General features: G+C 44.7%; 1 protein-coding gene across 1 annotated transcript in view; it reads left to right on the forward strand.

Annotated features, from left to right (window-relative positions):
• The window catches only part of LOC134910889 (vomeronasal type-2 receptor 1-like), a 194,946-nt gene that overhangs the window by 125,304 nt on the left and 48,418 nt on the right, over window positions 1-21,224 (forward strand). Inside the window, exons 8-9 of the mRNA XM_063919277.1 lie at window positions 10,562-10,656; window positions 11,058-11,279. Coding sequence (XP_063775347.1) covers window positions 10,562-10,656; window positions 11,058-11,279 — 317 coding nt within the window. The remainder of the gene's footprint in view (window positions 1-10,561; window positions 10,657-11,057; window positions 11,280-21,224) is intronic.

Consider the following 21,224-nt stretch of genomic DNA (forward strand, 5'->3'; position numbering starts at 1 on the left):
CTCCGACGACAATTTTATTTTAGATTTTTGTGTCCTTTTTTTACTGATATTTGGTGTTTTGGATTTTACATGCTCTGTACTATGACATTGGGCATCGGCCTTGGCAGACGACGTTGATGGCATTTCATCGTCTCGGCCATGACTAGTGGCAGCAGCTTCAGCACGAGGTGGAAGTCGATCTTGATCTTTCCCTATTTTTGGAACCTCAACATTTTTGTTCTCCATATTTTAATAGGCACAACTAAAAGGCACCTCAGGTAAACAATGGAGATGGATGGATACTAGTATACTTATGGATGACGAGCGACTGCCGACACAGAGGTAGCTACAGCCGTGGACTACCGTACTGTGTCTGCTGCTAATATAGACTGGATGATAATGAGATAAAATTAAAATATATATATATCACACTAGTACTGCAGCCGGACAGGTATATATTATGTAATGACGGACCTGCTGGACACTGTCTGTCAGCACTGCAGACTCCTAAAGTAAGCTACTAGTATCAAGAAGATAGAAAAAAAAAAACCACGGGTAGGTGGTATACAATTATGGATGGACGAGCGACTGCCGACACAGAGGTAGCTACAGCCGTGGACTACCGTACTGTGTCTGCTGCTAATATAGACTGGATGATAATGAGATAAAATTAAAATATATATATATATCACACTAGTACTGCAGCCGGACAGGTATATATTATGTAATGACGGACCTGCTGGACACTGTCTGTCAGCACTGCAGACTCCTAAAGTAAGCTACTAGTATCAAGAAGATAGAAAAAAAAAAAAAACCACGGGTAGGTGGTATACAATTATGGATGGACGAGCGACTGCCGACACAGAGGTAGCTACAGCCGTGGACTACCGTACTGTGTCTGCTGCTAATATAGACTGGATGATAATGAGATAAAATTAAAATATATATATATATATCACACTAGTACTGCAGCCGGACAGGTATATATTATGTAATGACGGACCTGCTGGACACTGTCTGTCAGCACTGCAGACTCCTAAAGTAAGCTACTAGTATCAAGAAGATAGAAAAAAAAAAAAACCACGGGTAGGTGGTATACAATTATGGATGGACGAGCGACTGCCGACACAGAGGTAGCTACAGCCGTGGACTACCGTACTGTGTCTGCTGCTAATATAGACTGGATGATAATGAGATAAAATTAAAATATATATATATATCACACTAGTACTGCAGCCGGACAGGTATATATTATGTAATGACGGACCTGCTGGACACTGTCTGTCAGCACTGCAGACTCCTAAAGTAAGCTACTAGTATCAAGAAGATAGAAAAAAAAAAAAAAACACGGGTAGGTGGTATACAATTATGGATGGACGAGCGACTGCCGACACAGAGGTAGCTACAGCCGTGGACTACCGTACTGTGTCTGCTGCTAATATAGACTGGATGATAATGAGATAAAATTAAAAAATATATATATATATCACACTAGTACTGCAGCCGGACAGGTATATATTATGTAATGACGGACCTGCTGGACACTGTCTGTCAGCACTGCAGACTCCTAAAGTAAGCTACTAGTATCAAGAAGATAGAAAAAAAAAAAAAACACGGGTAGGTGGTATACAATTATGGATGGACGAGCGACTGCCGACACAGAGGTAGCTACAGCCGTGGACTACCGTACTGTGTCTGCTGCTAATATAGACTGGATGATAATGAGATAAAATTAAAATATATATATATATATCACACTAGTACTGCAGCCGGACAGGTATATATTATGTAATGACGGACCTGCTGGACACTGTCTGTCAGCACTGCAGACTCCTAAAGTAAGCTAATAGTATCAAGAAGATAGAAAAAAAAAAACCACGGGTAGGTGGTATACAATTATGGATGGACGAGCGACTGCCGACACAGAGGTAGCTACAGCCGTGGACTACCGTACTGTGTCTGCTGCTAATATAGACTGGATGATAATGAGATAAAATTAAAATATATATATATATCACACTAGTACTGCAGCCGGACAGGTATATATTATGTAATGACGGACCTGCTGGACACTGTCTGTCAGCACTGCAGACTCCTAAAGTAAGCTACTAGTATCAAGAAGATAGAAAAAAAAAAAAACCACGGGTAGGTGGTATACAATTATGGATGGACGAACGACTGCCGACACAGAGGTAGCTACAGCCGTGGACTACCGTACTGTGTCTGCTGCTAATATAGACTGGATGATAATGAGATAAAATTAAAATATATATATATCACACTAGTACTGCAGCCGGACAGGTATATATTATGTAATGACGGACCTGCTGGACACTGTCTGCAGAATGCGTTTATAAAAACACCACACGACGAGTGTTTAACTTTTTCAGGCAGACAATCACAATATACTGGTGGTCAGCAGACAATCACAATATACTGGTGGTCACTGGTCAGTCACACTGGCAGTGGCACTCTGGCAGCAAAAGTGTGCACTGTACTTAAAATATGTACTCCTGCTATAACTGCTCCCCAGTCTCCCCCACAATTAAGCTGTGTGAGCAGTGAGCACTCAGCACAGTCAGATAATGATATACAGTATTACATATGATGCAGCACACTGGGCTGAGCACAGATATGGTATGTGACTGTGTCACACTGTGTATCGTTTTTTTTCAGGCAGAGAACGGATTAATTAAACTGGTGGTGGTCACTGGTCACTGGTCACTGGTCACACTATCAGCAAGTAGTACTCCGTCCTAAGCAGACAATCACAATATACTGGTGGTCAGTGTGGTCACTGGTCAGTCACACTGGCAGTGTGGCACTCTGGCAGCAAAAGTGTGCACTGTACTTAAAATATATTATTTATGTACTCCTGCTCTAACTGCTCCCCAGTCTCCCCCACAATTAAGCTGTGTGAGCAGTGAGCACTCAGCACAGTCAGATATACAGTTTTACATATGATGATGCAGCACACTGAGGCTGAGCACAGATATGGTATGTGACTGTGTCACACTGTGTATCGTTTTTTTTCAGGCAGAGAACGGATTAATTAAACTGGTGGTCAATGGTCACTGGTCACACTATCAGCAAGTAGTAGTACTCCAGTCCTAATATGCTCCCCAAAATTAGTAAATAGTGTCTCTAACTCTCTACTCTCTTCTCTATAAACGGAGAGGACGCCAGCCACGTCCTCTCCCTATCAATCTCAATGCACGTGTGAAAATGGCGGCGACGCGCGGCTCCTTATATAGAATCCGAGTCTCGCGATAGAATCCGAGCCTCGCGAGAATCCGACAGCGGGATGATGACGTGGCGCGCTCGGGTTAACCGAGCAAGGCGGGAGGATCCGAGCCTGCTCGGCCCCGTGTAAAAAAAAGCTGAAGTTCGGCGGGTTCGGATTCCGAGAAACCGAACCCGCTCATCACTAATATTTACTAAGATTCGTAATTGTCGGGATTTGGAGGGAGATTAAACATGAATGACATTGTAGTGTGAATTTGCAACTTTTTGTTTTTTTTACGACTCATTTACTAAGCTGTCGTATTCGGCATTTTCGTTTTTTTCGATGCCGATGTCATTCGTAATGTCTGGCAGTGTTTTACGGGAGTGATTAGTAAAACACTGCCGGACTTAACACAATGAATCCCGGCCGGATCTGTGAGATCCGTGCAGGGCTTCATTGTGTATATTATGAGAAGTGATGAAAGTGTTTAAATTGAAAAAAAAATGCGTGGGGTCCCCCCTCCTAAGCATAACCAGCCTCGGGCTCTTTGAGCCGTTCCTGGCTCTGCGCCTGGACCTGGTGCAAAAAATACGGGGGACAAAAACTGTAGGGGGTCCCCTGTATTTTTAACACCAGCACTGGGCTCCACTAGTCAGAGAGATAATGCCACAGCCGGGGGACACTTTTATATTGGTCCCTACGGCCCTGGCATTAAATCCCCAATTAGTCACTTAAATCAAGGGGTCCTCCCCCTCCAGCCACCCAAGGACCAGGGGTGAAGCCCGAGGCTGTCCCCCACCCATCCAAGGGCGGTGGATGGGAGGCTGATAGCCTTTTGTGTAAAAAAAATATATTGTTTTTTGTAGCAGAATTACAAGTCCCAGCAAGCCTCCCCCGCAAGCTGGTACTTGGAGAACCACAAGTACCAGCATGCGGGGGAAAAACGGGCCCGCTGGTACCTGTAGTTCTACTACAAAAAAAACCCCAAATAAAAACAAAACACAAACACAGTGAAAGTAAAATTTTATTAAACATACATGCACACTTACATACAAACATACTTACCTATGTTGACACGAAGCACTCTGTCCTCTTGTCCAGTAGAATCCAGGGGTACCTGTAAATAAAATTATACTTACAAAGAATCCGGGGTAGATCGGTCCTCTTCTTAAAAGTTATAATCCGGGGACTTGATAAAATAAAAAAACGGAATACCCGATCCATGCACTGAAAGGGGTCCCATGTTTACACATGGAACCCCTTTCCCCGAATGTCGGGACCCCCCGTGACTCCTGTCAAAGAGGGTCCCTTCAGCCAATCAGGGAGCACCATGTCATGGCACATTCCTTATTGGCTGTGTGCTCCTGCACTGTCAGTCAGGCGGCGCACTGTGTATACAATGTAGCGCAGTGGCGCTACATTATATCCAATGGTGGGAACTTTGCGGTCTGCGGTAGACCGCGAGGTTAAGTGGGATCACTCTTGTGGTTGGCCCCACTCAACCTCGCGGTCTACCCGAGGCTGTCCCCCCCCCCCCCTTGGATGGGGGGGGACAGCCTTGGGCTTCACCCATGGTCCTTGGGAGGCTGAAGTGGGGGTACCCCTTGATTGAAGGTGTACCCACTCCTCCAGGGTACCCCGGCCAGGGGTGACTAGTTGGGGATTTAATGCCAGGGCCGCAGGGACCAATATAAAAGTGTCCCCTGGCTGTGGCATTATCTCTCTGACTAGTAGAGCCCGGTGCTGGTGTTAAAAATACAGGGGACCCCTACGTTTTTTGTCCCCCGTATTTTTTGTACCAGGACCAGGCGCAGAGCCCGGTGCTGGTTGTTTAAATATGGGGGGACCCCAGTCAATTTCCCCCCCTGTATTTTTAGAACCAGGACCGGCCCAAAGAGCCCGAGGCTGGTTATGCTTAGGAGGGCGGACCCCACGCAAATTTTTTTTATGTTTCTTAACCATTTCACACCCCTTCCCACTGATAAACAAAACATGCACGGATCTCACGGATCCGTCCATGCCTATCAGAATACGATAAAAAAAAGCAGGTCTATTTGAAAACTGCTTTTTTTTACGATTTGTATTTTTTCACGGCAGTGTTTGGCTATTGCCGGCAGTGATTGTGAATACAAATTTTTAGTAAATTACCGAGTTGTATAAAATAATATGCGTGTTTGACCGATGGCGTATTAATTCGTATTTTTTGTCTTTGCCTTCAAAAAAAATACGAATGCCCTCATCACTGCCGAGATTTGACTTTAGTAAATTCCCGAGATGACACTTTGAAAAAAAACACAAAATTGGTCAAAATCGGGAGCTTAGTAAATATACCCCTTAGATGAGTTCCTTGTACATACTGTACAAAATTAGATCTTGCAATGTCTGCAGTATATATTATATAATGCTGCTAAACATGTGCAATAGAGAGCTGTAGAGAAGCCCTGAGCCCTCCTGTAAAGCGGTCTGTGTGAAAATCAGCACAGGACTTTGAGGAGCTGCAGAAGTGTGACTTTATTACCCGCAGTCATGACGAACAATGGGTGTAGAGGTATTTCCTGTATAACAAACATTTCATGTATAACAAACACTTCCTGTATGACAAGTGGTTGGCAATGATGCAATCCACATATAGCATATATCTACACCTCGTTCCCCTCACATCTCTCACTGGTTCCTGGAACACCACAGCCTCTCCTCTCCCCCAGGTTACTACCCAACTGCCGAAAATCCTGTGTATTAGCACCTTCCAAACTGGGTTCAGTATAATTTACCGACGGACACAATACCGACGATCATAATCCCAACCATTGACCGACGGTCAAAATACCGACATGGTCATAATACCAACATTCAATATGCCAACATGTTCAAAATGCAGAGGGGACGCGGTACACTTAGACGGTAACCATGTTGACCTATGTTGATGTTGACACACAAAAAAGAAAATTCAGGTATTCTGACTATGTCGGCATTTTGAACATGTCGGCATAATGAATGTCGGTATTATGACCGTGTCAGTATTTTGACTGTCGGTCAAGGGATGTTGGGATTATGACCGTCGGTATTGTGTCCATCAGTAAATCAACTGCTACCCTTCCAAACCACTCCACCCCGACCCCTGCCAGAGCTCCCACGAATCGTCATATCCCACAAGGTATTTGCATATGCGATAACTTCTTGGAGAAAATAAACTGTAAAATTGTTAAACATTAAGGAAACGTGCATTTTTATCCACAAACAATAACATACAAACATGTATAGGTGGCAGGTGGTTAACCTCCTCTTTACTTGGATGTTATAAGAAACACGATCAGGATTTGAAATGCTGCTGTTTACCAGTATGAATGGATTACAGTGCTTCTATGGAAACCATTTACAATACATGCAAGAGTTACTGCATCATGTTCAGTATGTGCTGTGTTAATCACAGCAACATATAATTTAACTGCTATTATCTCTGTCCCCTGACAAACAAGAAATTTGCGCCACCAAGGGGTTCAGGTGTTTCTGTAGCTGGAAGGGAAAGGAACAAGTAGTAACAAGTATATGTCACAGTAGAAGACAGCATAACATTATAAAAATGTTACATGAAGAACATGTTCTGGAAATACCCATATATCTATCATAAGTGTTCATCAGCATTTCCCATATTAAAAAACAATTATGTTAACGAAAAGTTTGAAAGTATCTGCCCTAAAACTACTTAAAACATATTTATCAGGCTATCTTCTTTACTTTCTATTCCAATATATAGCAAGAAATCACATTTTTTAATTAATCCAGAAGTCTGCAGAACATTAAGCCATCCCAGTGATAACTTGACAGATGTATATTACCTATGTTTAGGGATAATATTATAGCTGCTTTCTTCTCGCCCTTACATTTGCAGTACATGAGGGAACTAAAAGCCCAATACCCTTCACTTATGGGATACGGTCATTAAGTCGACCGACACCACTTAGGTCGGCAGTCATTAGGTCGACCACTATTGGTCGACATGCATTAGGTCAACAGGGTCACTCGGTCGACATGGTCATTAGGTCGACATGTACTAGGTCGACAGTTAAAAAGGTCGACATGAGTTTTTAGCCTTTTTCCCCAATTTTTGTACTTTTTCATATTTTACGATCCATGTGGACTACGATTGGGAACGGTAACCTGTGCCGAGCGCAGCGGTAGTGGAGCAAGGCACCTTGCCCGAAGCATGGCGAGCGAAGCGACGGGACACGGTGCACTAATTGGGGTTTCCGGTCACTTTATGAAGAAAACGACACCAAAAAAAGTAAAAAAACTCAAGTTGACCTTTTGACATGTCAACCTATTACATGTCAACCTAATGACCAATAGTGGTCGACAGTCATTATGTCGACCTAAGTTGTGTTGACCCAATGACCCATACCCTCACTTACATCACTAATGTACATCTAGTACATATGGATGGTTAGACATCTAAACTAGTGGAAGAGAAAGTAATACATTATACATTAAAGGTATTCATGTTTATCTATTAACATGGAGTAACTGCTCTGTCATATACACTAAGACGACAGTAACCAATCATTGACCTTTTTATCGTCTAATTGACATCAGACATACTGGGGATTGTTTGAGTAAATACCGCTCACCGAATAGCTCCCAATCTGATCCTGTATAATGCAGCAAGAAATTTGGTTCCACGTTAAGTGAAACGTTTATACACTGCTCAAAAAAAAAAAGGGAACACTAAAATAACACATCCTACATCTGAATGAATGAAATATTCTTATTAAATACTTTGTTCTTTACATAGTTGAATGTGCTGACAACAAAATCACATAAAAATTATCAATGGAAATCAAATTTATTAACCCATGGAGGTCTGGATTTGGAGTCACCCTCAAAATTAAAGTGGAAAAACACACTACAGGCTGATCCAACTTCTATGTAATGTCCTTAAAACAAGTCAAAATGAGGCACAGTAGTGTGTGTGGACTCCACGTGCTAGAATGACCTCCCTACAATGCCTGGGCATGCTCCTGATGAGGTGCGGATGGTCTCCTGAGGGATCTCCTTCCAAACCTGGACTAAAGCATCCGCCAACTCCTGGACAGTCTGTGGTGCAACGTAGCGTTGGTGGATGGAGCGAGACATGATGTCCCAGATGTGATCAATTGGATTCAGGTCTGGGGAACGGGCGGCCAGTCCATAGCATCAATGCCTTCGTCTTGTAGAAACTGCTGACACACTCCAGCCACATGAGGTCTAGCATTGTCTTGCATTAGGAGGAACCCAGGGACAAGGGGTCTGAGTATCTCATCTCGGTACCTAATGGCAGTCAGGCTACCTCTGGCGAGCACATGGAGGGCTGTGCGCCCCCCCAAAGAAATGTCACCCCACACCATTACTGACACACTGCCAAACCGGTCATGCTGGAGGATGTTGCAGGCAGCAGAACGTTCTCCTTGGCGTCTCCAGACTCTGTCACGTCTGTCACATGTGCTCAGTGAGAACCTGCTTTCATCTGTGAAGAGCACAGGGCACCAGTGGCGAATTTGCCAATCCTGGTGTTCTCTGGCAAATGCCAAACGTCCTGCACGGTGTTGGGCTGTAAGCACAACCCCCACCTGTGGACGTCGGGCCCTCATACCACCCTCATGGAGTCTGTTTCTGATCGTTTGAGTAGACACATGCACATTTGTGGTTTGCTGGAGGTCATTTCGCAGGGCTCTGGCAGTGCTCCTCCTGTTCCTCCTTGCACAAAGGTGGAGGTAGAGGTCCTGCTGCTGGATTGTTGCCCTCCTTTGGCCTCCTCCATGTCTCCTGGTAGCGCCTCCATGCTCTGGACACTACGCTGACAGACACAGCAAACCTTCTTGCCACAGCTCGCATTGATGTGCCATCCTGGATGAGCTGCACTACCTGAGCCACTTGTGTGGGTTGTAGGGAGGTCATACAGGCACGTGGAGGCCACACACACTACTGAGCCTCATTTTGACTTGTTTTAAGGACATTACATCAAAGTTGGATCAGCATGTAGTGTGTTTTTCCACTTTAATTTTGAGGGTGACTCCAAATCCAGACCTACATGGGTTAATAAATTTGATTTCCATTGATAATTTTTGTGTGATTTTGTTGTCAACACATTCAACTATGTAAAGAACAAAGTATTTAATAAGAATATTTCATTCATTCAGATCTAGGATGTGTTATTTTAGTGTTCCCTTTATTTTTTTGAGCAGTGTACATTTTACTACTAAATCAAACTTAGGGATAAAAAAAGTTGTATAGAATGTACATTTTATTAGATTGTGTTTTTTTATCTTCATATTATTTGTTGTTGCAAATAAAACAAAACCAAAATAAAAGAGCAAATAAAACCAAACTTTGTTCAAACTTTGAAATAAAGAGTGACCATTGCAAACTGATTTGCTGGATGCTGAACACTGGAAATGATGTAAGCCTTGAGAAAAATTTTCTCCAGCCCTATATGGAGTCAAATAAAAACTAATATAAATCTTAAGGCCCATACACATTAGACGATGTCGCTCTGTGAGCGACATCGTCTAACGTTTCCCCCTCCCGGGCCGGCCGGTCGGCGGCCGCCTGTACGCACTGAGCGATATGACCGCTCATATCGCTCAGTGACGTTACGCCCCCGCCAGCCCTGCATGAAGGTCGTGGACGACAGTCCACATCCTTCATGCATGCCCTACCGACAGCGACGATCGTTGCCGACCCGCGGGGCCGCGCATCGGTCGTCGCTGGCGGCATACACACTTAACGATAAAATGAGCGGCGTCGCTCAAGGAGGGGGAAAATGAGCGACGTCGCTCATTTTATCGTTAAGTGTGTATGGACCTTTAGTCATTTATTTTAGTCCTTAATATAGTCCCAGTTTAGATAACATACAGATGTTACTAAAGAATTTTATAGCTGGTTTATTGCACACATCTGTGAGGTTATACAGTGGCATGTTATCGTCCTATAAAATAAACCAGCTCATACAGTAAGAGCCGATCAAAACATTTGCCCCTTGAAGGTGGGAGATATTTTCACAGTCAATTCAATAAAAAAAATGTAAAATATTGAAATTGCAGTTTGTTACATGTCATTGTATTGAATATTGCAAGTAAGTGAGAAATCCCTCACACCTGTATTTATCATTTCAGCATCTTTGCTTCACCCAGTATAATTCCTATTAACATAATGTACAGATTTAAATCTCTCTTTTTTTTTTTTTTTAAATGTCTCAGAATCTCAGGAATTTGGCCATATTTGTAGGTGAATGAACTGTTTGGCCAAATTGTAAACATAGTGTATTAATCCTATTCCTTAGACATACTGTATAAGTGGACTGAACATTGAATTTAAATTCAGCTTCATCTTGTCACTGATAATAACTGTATGAGAAGCTTTTCTCATGTTCTAGATAAAACGTTTTATCTTAAGATAAAGTGTTTTATCTTAAAAAAGTATATAGGAAAGCCATATAGAATATTACCTAGTATCTTATTCTTATTGATACAGGAAACATATGGTTAAGCCTTCCATTCATGGCTTGTGTTTTAAACATTGCCAATCAAGAAAGCAGGGGATCCCATAGGAATTGCTGTAAGTCTACTTAATATAATCACACGGCAGGCATCAGATTCACTAGTTGCTGACATCAGAGTGCTCATTTCCTAACAGACAAATGCACCATGATCTGCATGAAAAAGCATCAGACCTTCAACCCTGGGTCACCACACACGATTATAGGTCAATAACTGCGGCATTACCTTTATTGCCAGGATCGGACATAAACTGAGTCTCTCACTCTGATAATATTACTGTTTGTCATCACTATGATTAGCAATATGTTTTATCTACCTAGCAGCAGGATGTTCCATCTACTAGTTGCTTTATTCATATGTCTACAGGACCATCTTTATGTCCAGGGCCAAGAGTGCAGACTGATTGGGAAATTTGACCTCCATGGATTTGTAGAATCTAAGAACCATGAACTGATAATTGGAGGAATGTTTCCTTTTCACTTCAGGACCATACTGAATAATGACTCTGACACGGAGGAGCCAAAATCACCGAAATGTGAGGGGTGAGTCTAGATACTTCTATTTACGTGTCTAATTGTTTGGTTGGATTGTACAATTTTACTATTTTTAAGCAGAATGTAAAGTATACAAAGGCCCCTAGTTTCTATGGGCGGTCTTGGGTTTTAAATGTTTTTCCCTTGAAATATACTATTACTGTATTTAAATATGTACAGAAACACATTCCAAATACCCAGATCTCTCCCCTGAATGCACTTTTCATTATTTGTTGTTATCTGTATAATAATTTGCTACGGTCTGTCCCATCTCCATCATGCATGTGCAGAGGGAGCCAGGGCTTGCTCCATCCATCCAAAAGCAAGATGAGAGAGATCTAGCGCCAGCGAAGACGAGAACCCACCATACCAGAGAAAGGGTAGTGCGAGGGGTGCGGAGGAGCAGGACAGGGGGGGGGACAGAGTAGCAGTCAGAAGGGGACGGAGCAGCAGATAGATGGGGGATCCCCGGCTGGTGGGTGGAGAGGGGGGAAGACAGAGATAGCCCGGGTCCCTTTAGTAGTTCTATATAATGTGGAGGGTAACATTTTTTGGAGATAGGCATCTGTTTGAATACTGAATTTGGCAGAATTATATCATGTTCACAGGTAATGCCATGCTCATTGTGTAGTATACAGTTTTTTTTCTGTTTTATCTCATAAAACTCCACACAAAGCTATTTAGTTTTTATATGGATAGAGCAACTCTTTATCTTGTGTTAGTAAAAATGTTATTAGAAGGTTTCTTTTTACCAAAGATGTTGTAATCTGCGTAAAGAGAAACGAATAGTGCAAATATAAGTGTATGAAACAGGAATTATATTATACTGCAAATGCACATGTATAGCAGGCTGCCAAGATCAGAGGTATCAGTGACAGGGCCGGTTCTACACCTTGTGGCGCCCAATGCGAAAGTTTCCACTGGCGCCCCCCGCCGCAAAACAGTTTGTGCGCGCAAAAGAAATAGGGGCGTGGCCACAGTTATGCTCCCAGTAGCTGTGCCCCAGAATTGCCCCAAGTAGTTGTGCCCCCCAGTTGATTTGCCTCCAGTAGTTGTGCCCCCTGTTGCTTTGCCCCCGGTAGTTGTGCACCCTGTTGCTTTGCCCCCAGTAGTTGTGCCCCCTGTTGCTTTGCCCCCAGTAGTTGTGCCCCCGGCAGTTGTGCCCCCTCTTTCTTTGCCCCCAGTAGCTGTGCCCCCTCTTTCTTTGCCCCCAGTAGTTGTGCCTTGTTTCTTTGCCCCCAGCAGTTGTGCCCCCTCTTTCTTTGCCCCCAGTAGTTGTGCCCCGTTTCTTTGCCCCCAGCAGCTGTGCCCCCTCTTTATTTGCCCCCAGTAGTTGTGCCCCCTCTTACTTTGCCCCCAGTAGTTGTGCCCCGTTTCTTTGCCCCAGCAGCTGTGCCCCCTCTTTCTTTGCCCCCAGTAGTTGTGCCCCCTCTTTCTTTGCCCCCAGTAGTTGTGCCCCGTTTCTTTGCCCCCAGTAGTCGTGCCCCCTCTTTCTTTGCCCCCAGTAGTTGTGCCCCGTTTCTTTGCCCCCAGTAGTTGTGCCCCCTCTTTCTTTGCCCCCAGTAGTTGTGCCCTACTTATTTGCCCCCAGTAGTTGTGCCCCATTTCTTTGCCCCCAGTAGTTGTGCACACACAAAAATAAAAATACTTACCACTGCCCCGCTCCTGCTTCCCGATCGCTGCTGCTGCTCCGTCTGGCCGCCGGCTTCTCTCTATGGGAGAGACGTCATGACGTCTCTCCCATAGCAGCGCCGCACAGACACTAGAGGTCAATACTGACCTCTAGTGTCTGTCACTGGAGCCGGCTGCAGTGGATGCCCACACAGCCCACAGCGTCTGCTGCAGCCGGGGGAGCGGGGTGCGGACAGGCGGCGGTGCCTACGGCCGTGCCCCCAGGCCGCAGCGCCCGGGGCGCAGGCACTGCTTGCCCGCACCAAGGACCACTCCTGATCAGTGATGAAATGTAAAGTAGTTTATGTTATTGTTCTTGAATTTTCAACGTTAACATCAAGAACATCAGCCCTGATTACTGGCACTGGCAAATAGTTTTTTGTTCTTGCTTTGAAATGTGCAGCAGTGGGTCATTTCTGTGGGTGATATTCATATGACTGGCGGTCGGGAGACCGACAGTCACATGACCTACGCCAACATCCCGCCCCCTCCCTATCCCGATGGTCGGCATGCCGACCAACAGGGACTTTTTCCACTCGTGGGCGTCCACGACACCCATAGAGTGGGAATATAACCCGTGGCGACTGCAGGTCGCCACCGAGCCCGCAAGGGGCTTGCCTCATTCGCCCCTCCCCACCAGGATCCTGGTGTCGGTATGCTGACCGGTGGTCTCCTGACAGCTGGTCAGCCATACTACACCCCTTTCTGTAAGTGCGAGAGGTAATAGTTTTGCCAAAATCCTATACCACCATAGAAAGGCTATGGTTTTTAATAAAGGGCTTTTGCAACGATAAATTTCCAAGTATACAGCTAGAAAGTAAGAATAATGGCACTTTGATTACTCTTCCCTCCCAAATGACTGTATTTTCCTATTGCCCTGTTATAACAAAATTGCAACAACACATCCATGATGAAGTTAGGTAAAATGGTTTATTATCTTATTTCTTCAAAAGTATTTATTATAATGTGTTTAATATATTTTTTTATTTTTTATGTTTAAAGTTTAGCAGTATGACACACATTCCTGTAGTTTATTTGACTATGGGCCTAATTCAAGGTTGATTGCAAAAGCAAAATCTTTCTTTAATGGGCAAAACCATGGCCCTCATTCCGAGTTGTTCGCTCGCTAGCTGCTTTTAGCAGCATTGCACACGCTAAGCCGCTGCCTACTGGGAGTGAATCTTAGCTTAGCAGAATTGCGAACGAAAGATTCTCAAAATTGCGAATAGAAATTTCTTATCAGTTTCTGAGTAGCTCAACACTTACTCTGCCACTGCGATCAGTTCAGTCAGTTTCGTTCCTGGTTAGACGTCACAAACACAACCAGCGTTCGCCCAGACACTCCCCCATTTCTCCAGCCACTCCCGCGTTTTTCCCAGAAACGGCAGCGTTTTTTCACACACACCCATAAAACGGTCAGTTTCCGCCCAGAAACACCCACTTCCTGTCAATCACACTCCGATCACCAGAACGAAGAAAAAACCTCGTAATGTCGTGAGTAAAATACCAAACTTCTTAGCAAATTTACTTGACGCAGCCGCAGTACGAACATTGCGCATGCGCAGTTAGCGGAAAATTGCACTGATGCGAAGAAAAATAACAAGCGAACAACTCGGAATGAGGGCCCATGTGCACTGCAGGTGGGACAGATGTAACATGTGCAGAGAGAGTTAGATTTGGGTGGGGTGTGTTCAAACTGAAATCTAAATTGCAGTGTAAAAATAAAGCAGCCAGTATTTACCCTGCACAGAAACAATACAACCCACCCAAATCTAACTCTCTCTGCACATGTTACAGTATATCTGCCCCCTCCTGCAGTGCACATGGGTTTGCCCATTAGAGGAATATTTTGCTTTTGCAATCAACCTTGATTTAGGGCCTAATTCATGTTGGATCGCAGTGTGCAATCCAACCGTAATTATTGAGAAAAAGATGCGGGCGCATGTGCAGTGCCCGTCCTGTGCATTCGCCCGCATTTTCTGTGGGGAGGTCGCAGAAAATGCGATTGCCCAGGAGGCTTCACTAATTTCTACGATGAAGCAGAAATTGCGAGACGATCGCAGTTTCTGCTTCATCGGGGGCGGCGGTCAGCATGCTCGGTGGCCTTGCTGCGATGGGAGGCCCCCAGCATGATAGGAAAAGGATTGCAAATTCGATATTTTATAGAGCATTGAAGTATATATATATATATATATATAGAGAGAGAGAGAGAGAGAGAGAGCACTGAAGAATATGAAGAATAGAGCAGGAAACTAATTTCAAAGAGTCATTGCATTAAGCAACATGAAATAATGTTAGTTGATATGTAGTATATGATAATGCAATCATGTTTTATGTATCTATGTGTTATCTGTTGTAAATTTGTATTCTGACAACAGCTGGTAGTCAGAACAAGCTGGGTGGCCTAGCACTCCAGCATGGCTAAGCACACTGATGGGGAATAAATTGGCCATGCCCATTGGGGTGTGGTCACATCCACTATGATGCAGCCACACCCACAGCATGACATGGTATGTCCCATTTTCCTGATCCCAGGGGAATATGTGCAGAAAACCTCATTCACTTGTTGGGGGAAAAACCAATGTGCACCCTCCTCCACAGCATTTAATTTACATAATTTTGTCCCAGAGTATAATCTCTAGCAGAAAGCTAGTAACACCCCTGCGCATAATCTTTACTTAGTCCAGAGTTTCCCAAACTCTGCCATTACAGTCCAGGTTTAAAGGATATCCATGCTTGAGACCAGATGATTAAATCAAATTAACTGAGGTACTAATTAACTCACCTGTGCTCAAACATGGATATCCTTAAACCTGGACTTCTATTAGCTGGTGCTAACACAAAGCCTTACTTGCCAACTTCTGGGCTGTTGTAGAAATCACCCAAGTCGGCTCAGCTGGGAGGTGGGGGGGGGGGGGGGGTGCGGTTGTGTGGTTCATCAAAGTGGGTGGGGTGGATGGGAAACAATATAAAGGAGGAGGTGTTAGAAGGGGCCTGGTTGTCACGATCAATAGTGTAGCCACGCCCCTGCTTTACAATGCCGAGATTACTGCCATTATATAGCAGAGGGCGTATCTGCAATGACCAAATCTCCCAGAATCATGACATCAGCATCTGGACCACCCACTTTACTTGCTAAGTGGGCCAGTGGGCAGTGGGGTTCTTGCCTGTTCTTCCGTGGGTCTGGAAGACCACCCGGTTTTTTGGAGCCTCTTAGCCATTCTGGGGGAGTTGACAAGTAAGCACAAGCCTACATAATTGTTACTGGGCGCTCTGGTTAGAAACTAGGCAGAGTATTCACACAAGAGGTAATGCCCTGAGGTTTTATACTTGTGTGGTTTAGTAATGACCTTTAATAAAAGTGAGTGTGTTTATTCCTAAAGTTTGGAATTAAAAAGTTCACAGTTACCATGACTATATGTTAAATGTAAATTTAATTGACTTAACAGGGTTTTAGCAGTGACAGTTATTCATACTAAATGCATCTCTATAAGTAGGAAGTGTAACCCTCAATTAAAAAGGTGGAGATGAAGCACATCCCTCATTCTATTTTATAAAAAGCCCTCCACATCAAGTCAGGGCCATCTTGATAGCGTTGTAGGCCCTAGGCAAAGCAATGCGCTGAGGCCATTACCCACCCATTCACAGGAATAATTTTTAAAAAATCATAACTTACCCCTCTTGTGGTCCTACACCATCTCTCCAGATGCTTTCATACAGGATGCATTCAATATCCCGGCTGTCGGGATCCCGGCGCTCAGCATACCGGTGCCAAGATCCTTATACCTATTCTCCCTCTCGGGGTGTCCATGACACTCATGGAGGGAGAATAAATTGAGTGCACCGTGCCCGCATCGTAGCAAGTGCAGCGAGCCTGCTCTTTTGCGCTCACCCTCCCATGGTTGGGATACTGACCGCTGGGATGACGGGCGCCGGTATATAAATACCAACCCTTTTTATACAGTGAATGGCTGTCAGCACTATGATTGGTGGATAGCTCCAGCCATCAACCAATCAGCATGCTGACAACCATTCACTGTCTGATTGCAGGTTGGGAGGCAGGTAGAGAATGGGTGTGGTATAGAAGATCTACAATGTCTAGGTCGACAGTCATTAGGTCAAAAGTGACAAAAGGTTGACATGCATTCGGTCGACACTGACTAAAGATCGACACAGGAAAAGGTTGATAGATACAAAATGTCAACACATGAAAAGGTTGATAAGGAAAATGGTTGACACAAAAAAGGGTCAACGCAACCTTTTTTTTGTGTGTGTCATTTGGGTGGTGATGGTGTTAGTGTTGGTTAAGCCTCCCCTGAACTAATAATATTGTATTAATTGGGATCCCCATGCTGAGTTCTCCCTCTTGTAGTATGACAATATGGTCACTCTATAGCAGCATAGCTTGGCGCTGGATGGCTATTTTTCATGGGGATCCCACTGTCATTGCTACCCTGACTTAGCAATAACCAGCCAAAGCTATCGCTCTTGTTTCGGCTATTAATTTTAAAGGATACAAAGGTACATTTTTCTTTATTTAATTTTATATATCTAATATTAATATATATTAAAAAAACAAACCTGCTGTCATATATGTCCTTATCATGGGAATTTGTTATTAAAAACTTGAGATTTAAGTCTCTGGGCGGTATCCTATTAGCTGTGGTGAGTTATCGCAGCTAAAGGATTCCCCCGGGGCTAGCCAATTAACTCTGTAAGCCGGCACTTATCGGGGATGAGTGGCACGCAAAGCAGAATCCATGATAAGCAGCCCCAGGAGACTCGCTATCGGGCGCGAAAACATGGGTCCGTGATATTATCATGGATCCCCTTTGTTATTGCCCGTTAACGAGTGATTCACCGCACGGTAAAACGGACTGTAATTGGATAGCCCGATAGCTAAAAAGCCATTATTACCGTGCGGTTAATCAGTGCTACTAATAGGATGCTGCCCTCTGACTGAACAGAAATATCCTTAAACCTGAAGAAAGGTGGACATATGGCGTATCCTGTATGTCAGTGGTTCCCAAACTTGGTTCTCAAAGAACGCTAACAGCTCACATTTTCCAGCAAATTTTTTTCCAGATCTCCCGGCAGTTGCACTGTGAATCACCAACTATAACATTTTAAAAATCCACAGGTGACCTGTAAATCATGAACTGTTATTGCTCCTTAACCACTTAGCTGACGATTTATTTTGCCGAAAACCGCTCCGAAATTGTCGGGGTTTTTTATTCATGAATTAGGTGAAGAACATCAATTTAACTCTATCCCAAATGATTTTAGTTAAAAAATAGAAAATGTTTTTTTTTATATTTCCCCCAAACATCGAAACATCGATTGGGAACATCGTGACCATCGGGAACATCGCGACTATCGCCGCTTTCATTTTGAAAGCTGGACAGCCTACAGGTATACATGGGGGATCTGGGGGTGGCTTGGGAGGGTTCATTTACTCTCCGCAGAGGCTGCCATTGTCTGCAGCCGTTGGTGGGGGGATCCTGCCGTGCTGACCGATCAGCAGTGATCGGCAGCACGGCAGACACAGGGTGAGAGTGCGGGGAGGCAGAGGGACCTTCCGGTCCCTCTGACAGCAGCAGCGGAGGGAAGTTTATCTTCCCTGCCGCTGCTAACACTCCCTATCTTACTGGTCGCATCCCGTGCGACCAGGTCAGACAGAGCACTTGCAGGCATGGTCGCATCTGATTGTTACACTTGCGGTATGTTCAGGCCACAAAAATGATAGCCTACTCTAAATCAGGCCCTTACTGTGTAAGTGGTTCCAGGTCATTAAATGTTTGAAACATTATGAGCATTAGTACAGGGTTGCTCCTTTTCACTTAGAGCAAAACCAGAAACTGAGGAAAACAAGGATTATGCTAGTAGTGTTGGGTATGCGTTACCACCGCTGGGGATCCTGGCGGTCAGCATACCGACCGCGGCATCCTGGCGGGAGGGGTGAAGCAACAAAGCCCCATGCGGGCTCGGTGGCAAGCTGCCCTCGCCACAGGTTCTATTCCCACTCTATGGGTGTCGTGGACACCCACAAGTAGGAATAGTCCCTGCTAGTTGGCATGCCGACTGTCGGGATTTAGAGGGGTGCAGGATTTAGCCATTGCTAGTGTTACCGGCAGTCTCCTGACTGTCGGTCACATAACTACATCCCTGCTAGTACACCCTCAGTGCCCTATGCAGTTTGCATATCGCATTCTATTGACTATAGTTCAATGCAGAACCTATTCTGGTGACCCCTTTAGAAATCAGAGATCCTCCTTGTAACCATTGTACAATGCATAGCCTATTTTGCTGACTTCTGTAAATGTATTGTCCATGGCAACTCATTTCCTACACAAAGCAATTTGGCATTCTCTGTCAAGGCAGAGCCCATTCAGGTGACCTCCCTAAATGCAGAGCCTACTGTGGTGACCCCTTTATTATGCAGAACCTTTTCTGATGTCAAGAGCATATGCAAAAACAATTACATTATGCTGGCCTCATGGGTGTAGCTATAGTGGGGGCAGCAGAGCCGGATTAAGGGGGGGGTCACAGGGGGTTAGTACCGCGGGCCCTCCTCCCTGAAGGGGCCCCCCGGACAGAGCTGCTTAGATCCATCTGACCCTACTACCTGCACAGCATACACAGTCACGCTGCACGAAGGGTTACTCACAGCAGTAGCTACAGCAGTAGCAGCTGCCTGGCTTGCAGGGAGCATGCCTCTTCCCAGCGTCACCGAGGAGAAAGGGACCCGGATCAGCGGACTGGATTGGAGATGGAACAGACCTCTCTGCTGCACTGATAAGGAGGGCTGTCAAGCAAGATAGTCCGGAGGTGAGCGCCTACCCCACACAGTAATGAGTTTACTGTTATAGTCCGCAGCAGTGGCAGTGCAGACTGCATACTGTGTTAAATCTCAATGGGCAGGGACTTAAACCTTTATAATAGTTACCCCATATCCCTAAGAAGCAAGAAAAGTCGTCCCCCCCCCCGTTAAAAAGCACTAAACAAAAAAAACACTACCCCACCCTGCGGCCAATGTATTTTTTTTATTATTATTATTATTTTAACCTCCCTTCTCCTCCAGCATAATTTAACGGTATATTATTCCTCCCTCACCCCCAATAGTTATTGATCCCCCCCCCCCTGGGAGTTGCCCCCCCTCCTCCACCACCACCACCCTAGGCATACATGATTCCCCCCCCACACACACACACACACATGCAGGGGCCCCCTATTTTAAGTGCCCTGGACCCCCCAAAGGCTTAATCCGGCTCTGGGGAGCAGGGGTGACATTGGTAGGGTGCCCAGAGGCTTAGGGGGCCCAAACCCAAGTTATATAGTTGCATTTTCCCAGATTTGCATGCTAAGCAATTGGGAGCAACCCTTTGCACAGTCTCAATGGGGGACCATTCCATCTTCAGCGAGAGGTTTGTGTAGTTGATGTTTTTAAGGGTAACAGGGCACTGTAATGTGCTCATTGTAATGTGGTATCATATTAACTAGAGGGCACTATGTTACATAATATAAACTGTGGAACTGTAATGTGGCACAACATGAAGAGGAGGCACTGGAGTGTGGCATAATATGAACTGGGGGCACTGTAATGGGGCATAAGATGAACTGGGAACACTGTATGTATCATAATGTGACTTGGGATTACTATGTCCTCTAATGTGTACCTATAATTTGTACCAATACAGTGTATCTCTACATTACATAATGTGAGCTAGGGCACTACTATGGCTCATAAAATAAGCTGGGGTACTACTGTGGTTCAGAAAATGAACTAGGGCACTATTGTGGGGCAAAAAATTAGCAACTGCTGCAGAGAGATGTCTCTTTAGAAGCAATGGAAAAGGGGCCCCTTCAAAATTTGAATGGGTGTAGTCTCCTTTGATTCACTAGTGCCAGTGACCAGCGGAGCTTCTACCAATCCTAGGTTTGCACCAAACCATAGCCCACCACCTTAACCATGACCTATCACACCTACAGTGAGCCTAGCAATTGTATGTTATGTGGATTTGGTCATGTTTGACTACACTGCGCCCTTCTGAAACAATCAAGGCTGGATCAGGGACCTTCTAAAACAATCAGGACTGGTCGAATTGGGACCACCCACACAATGAACCACATGATACAGGCGTAGACGGTGCCTCGGCAGAAGGTAAAACCCCAAAACATCCCAGGCTTGGCTAGCCATAGCTCGTTCATTTCCTAGGATGGAAAAATGGCCAAACCTTTGAGCATCTATTCCCCGGGTGACCCCCAAGGAAAACTTTATATAAA

The sequence above is a fragment of the Pseudophryne corroboree genome, chromosome 4 (assembly GCF_028390025.1).
Source record: "Pseudophryne corroboree isolate aPseCor3 chromosome 4, aPseCor3.hap2, whole genome shotgun sequence".
Classification (NCBI taxonomy): domain Eukaryota; kingdom Metazoa; phylum Chordata; class Amphibia; order Anura; family Myobatrachidae; genus Pseudophryne; species Pseudophryne corroboree.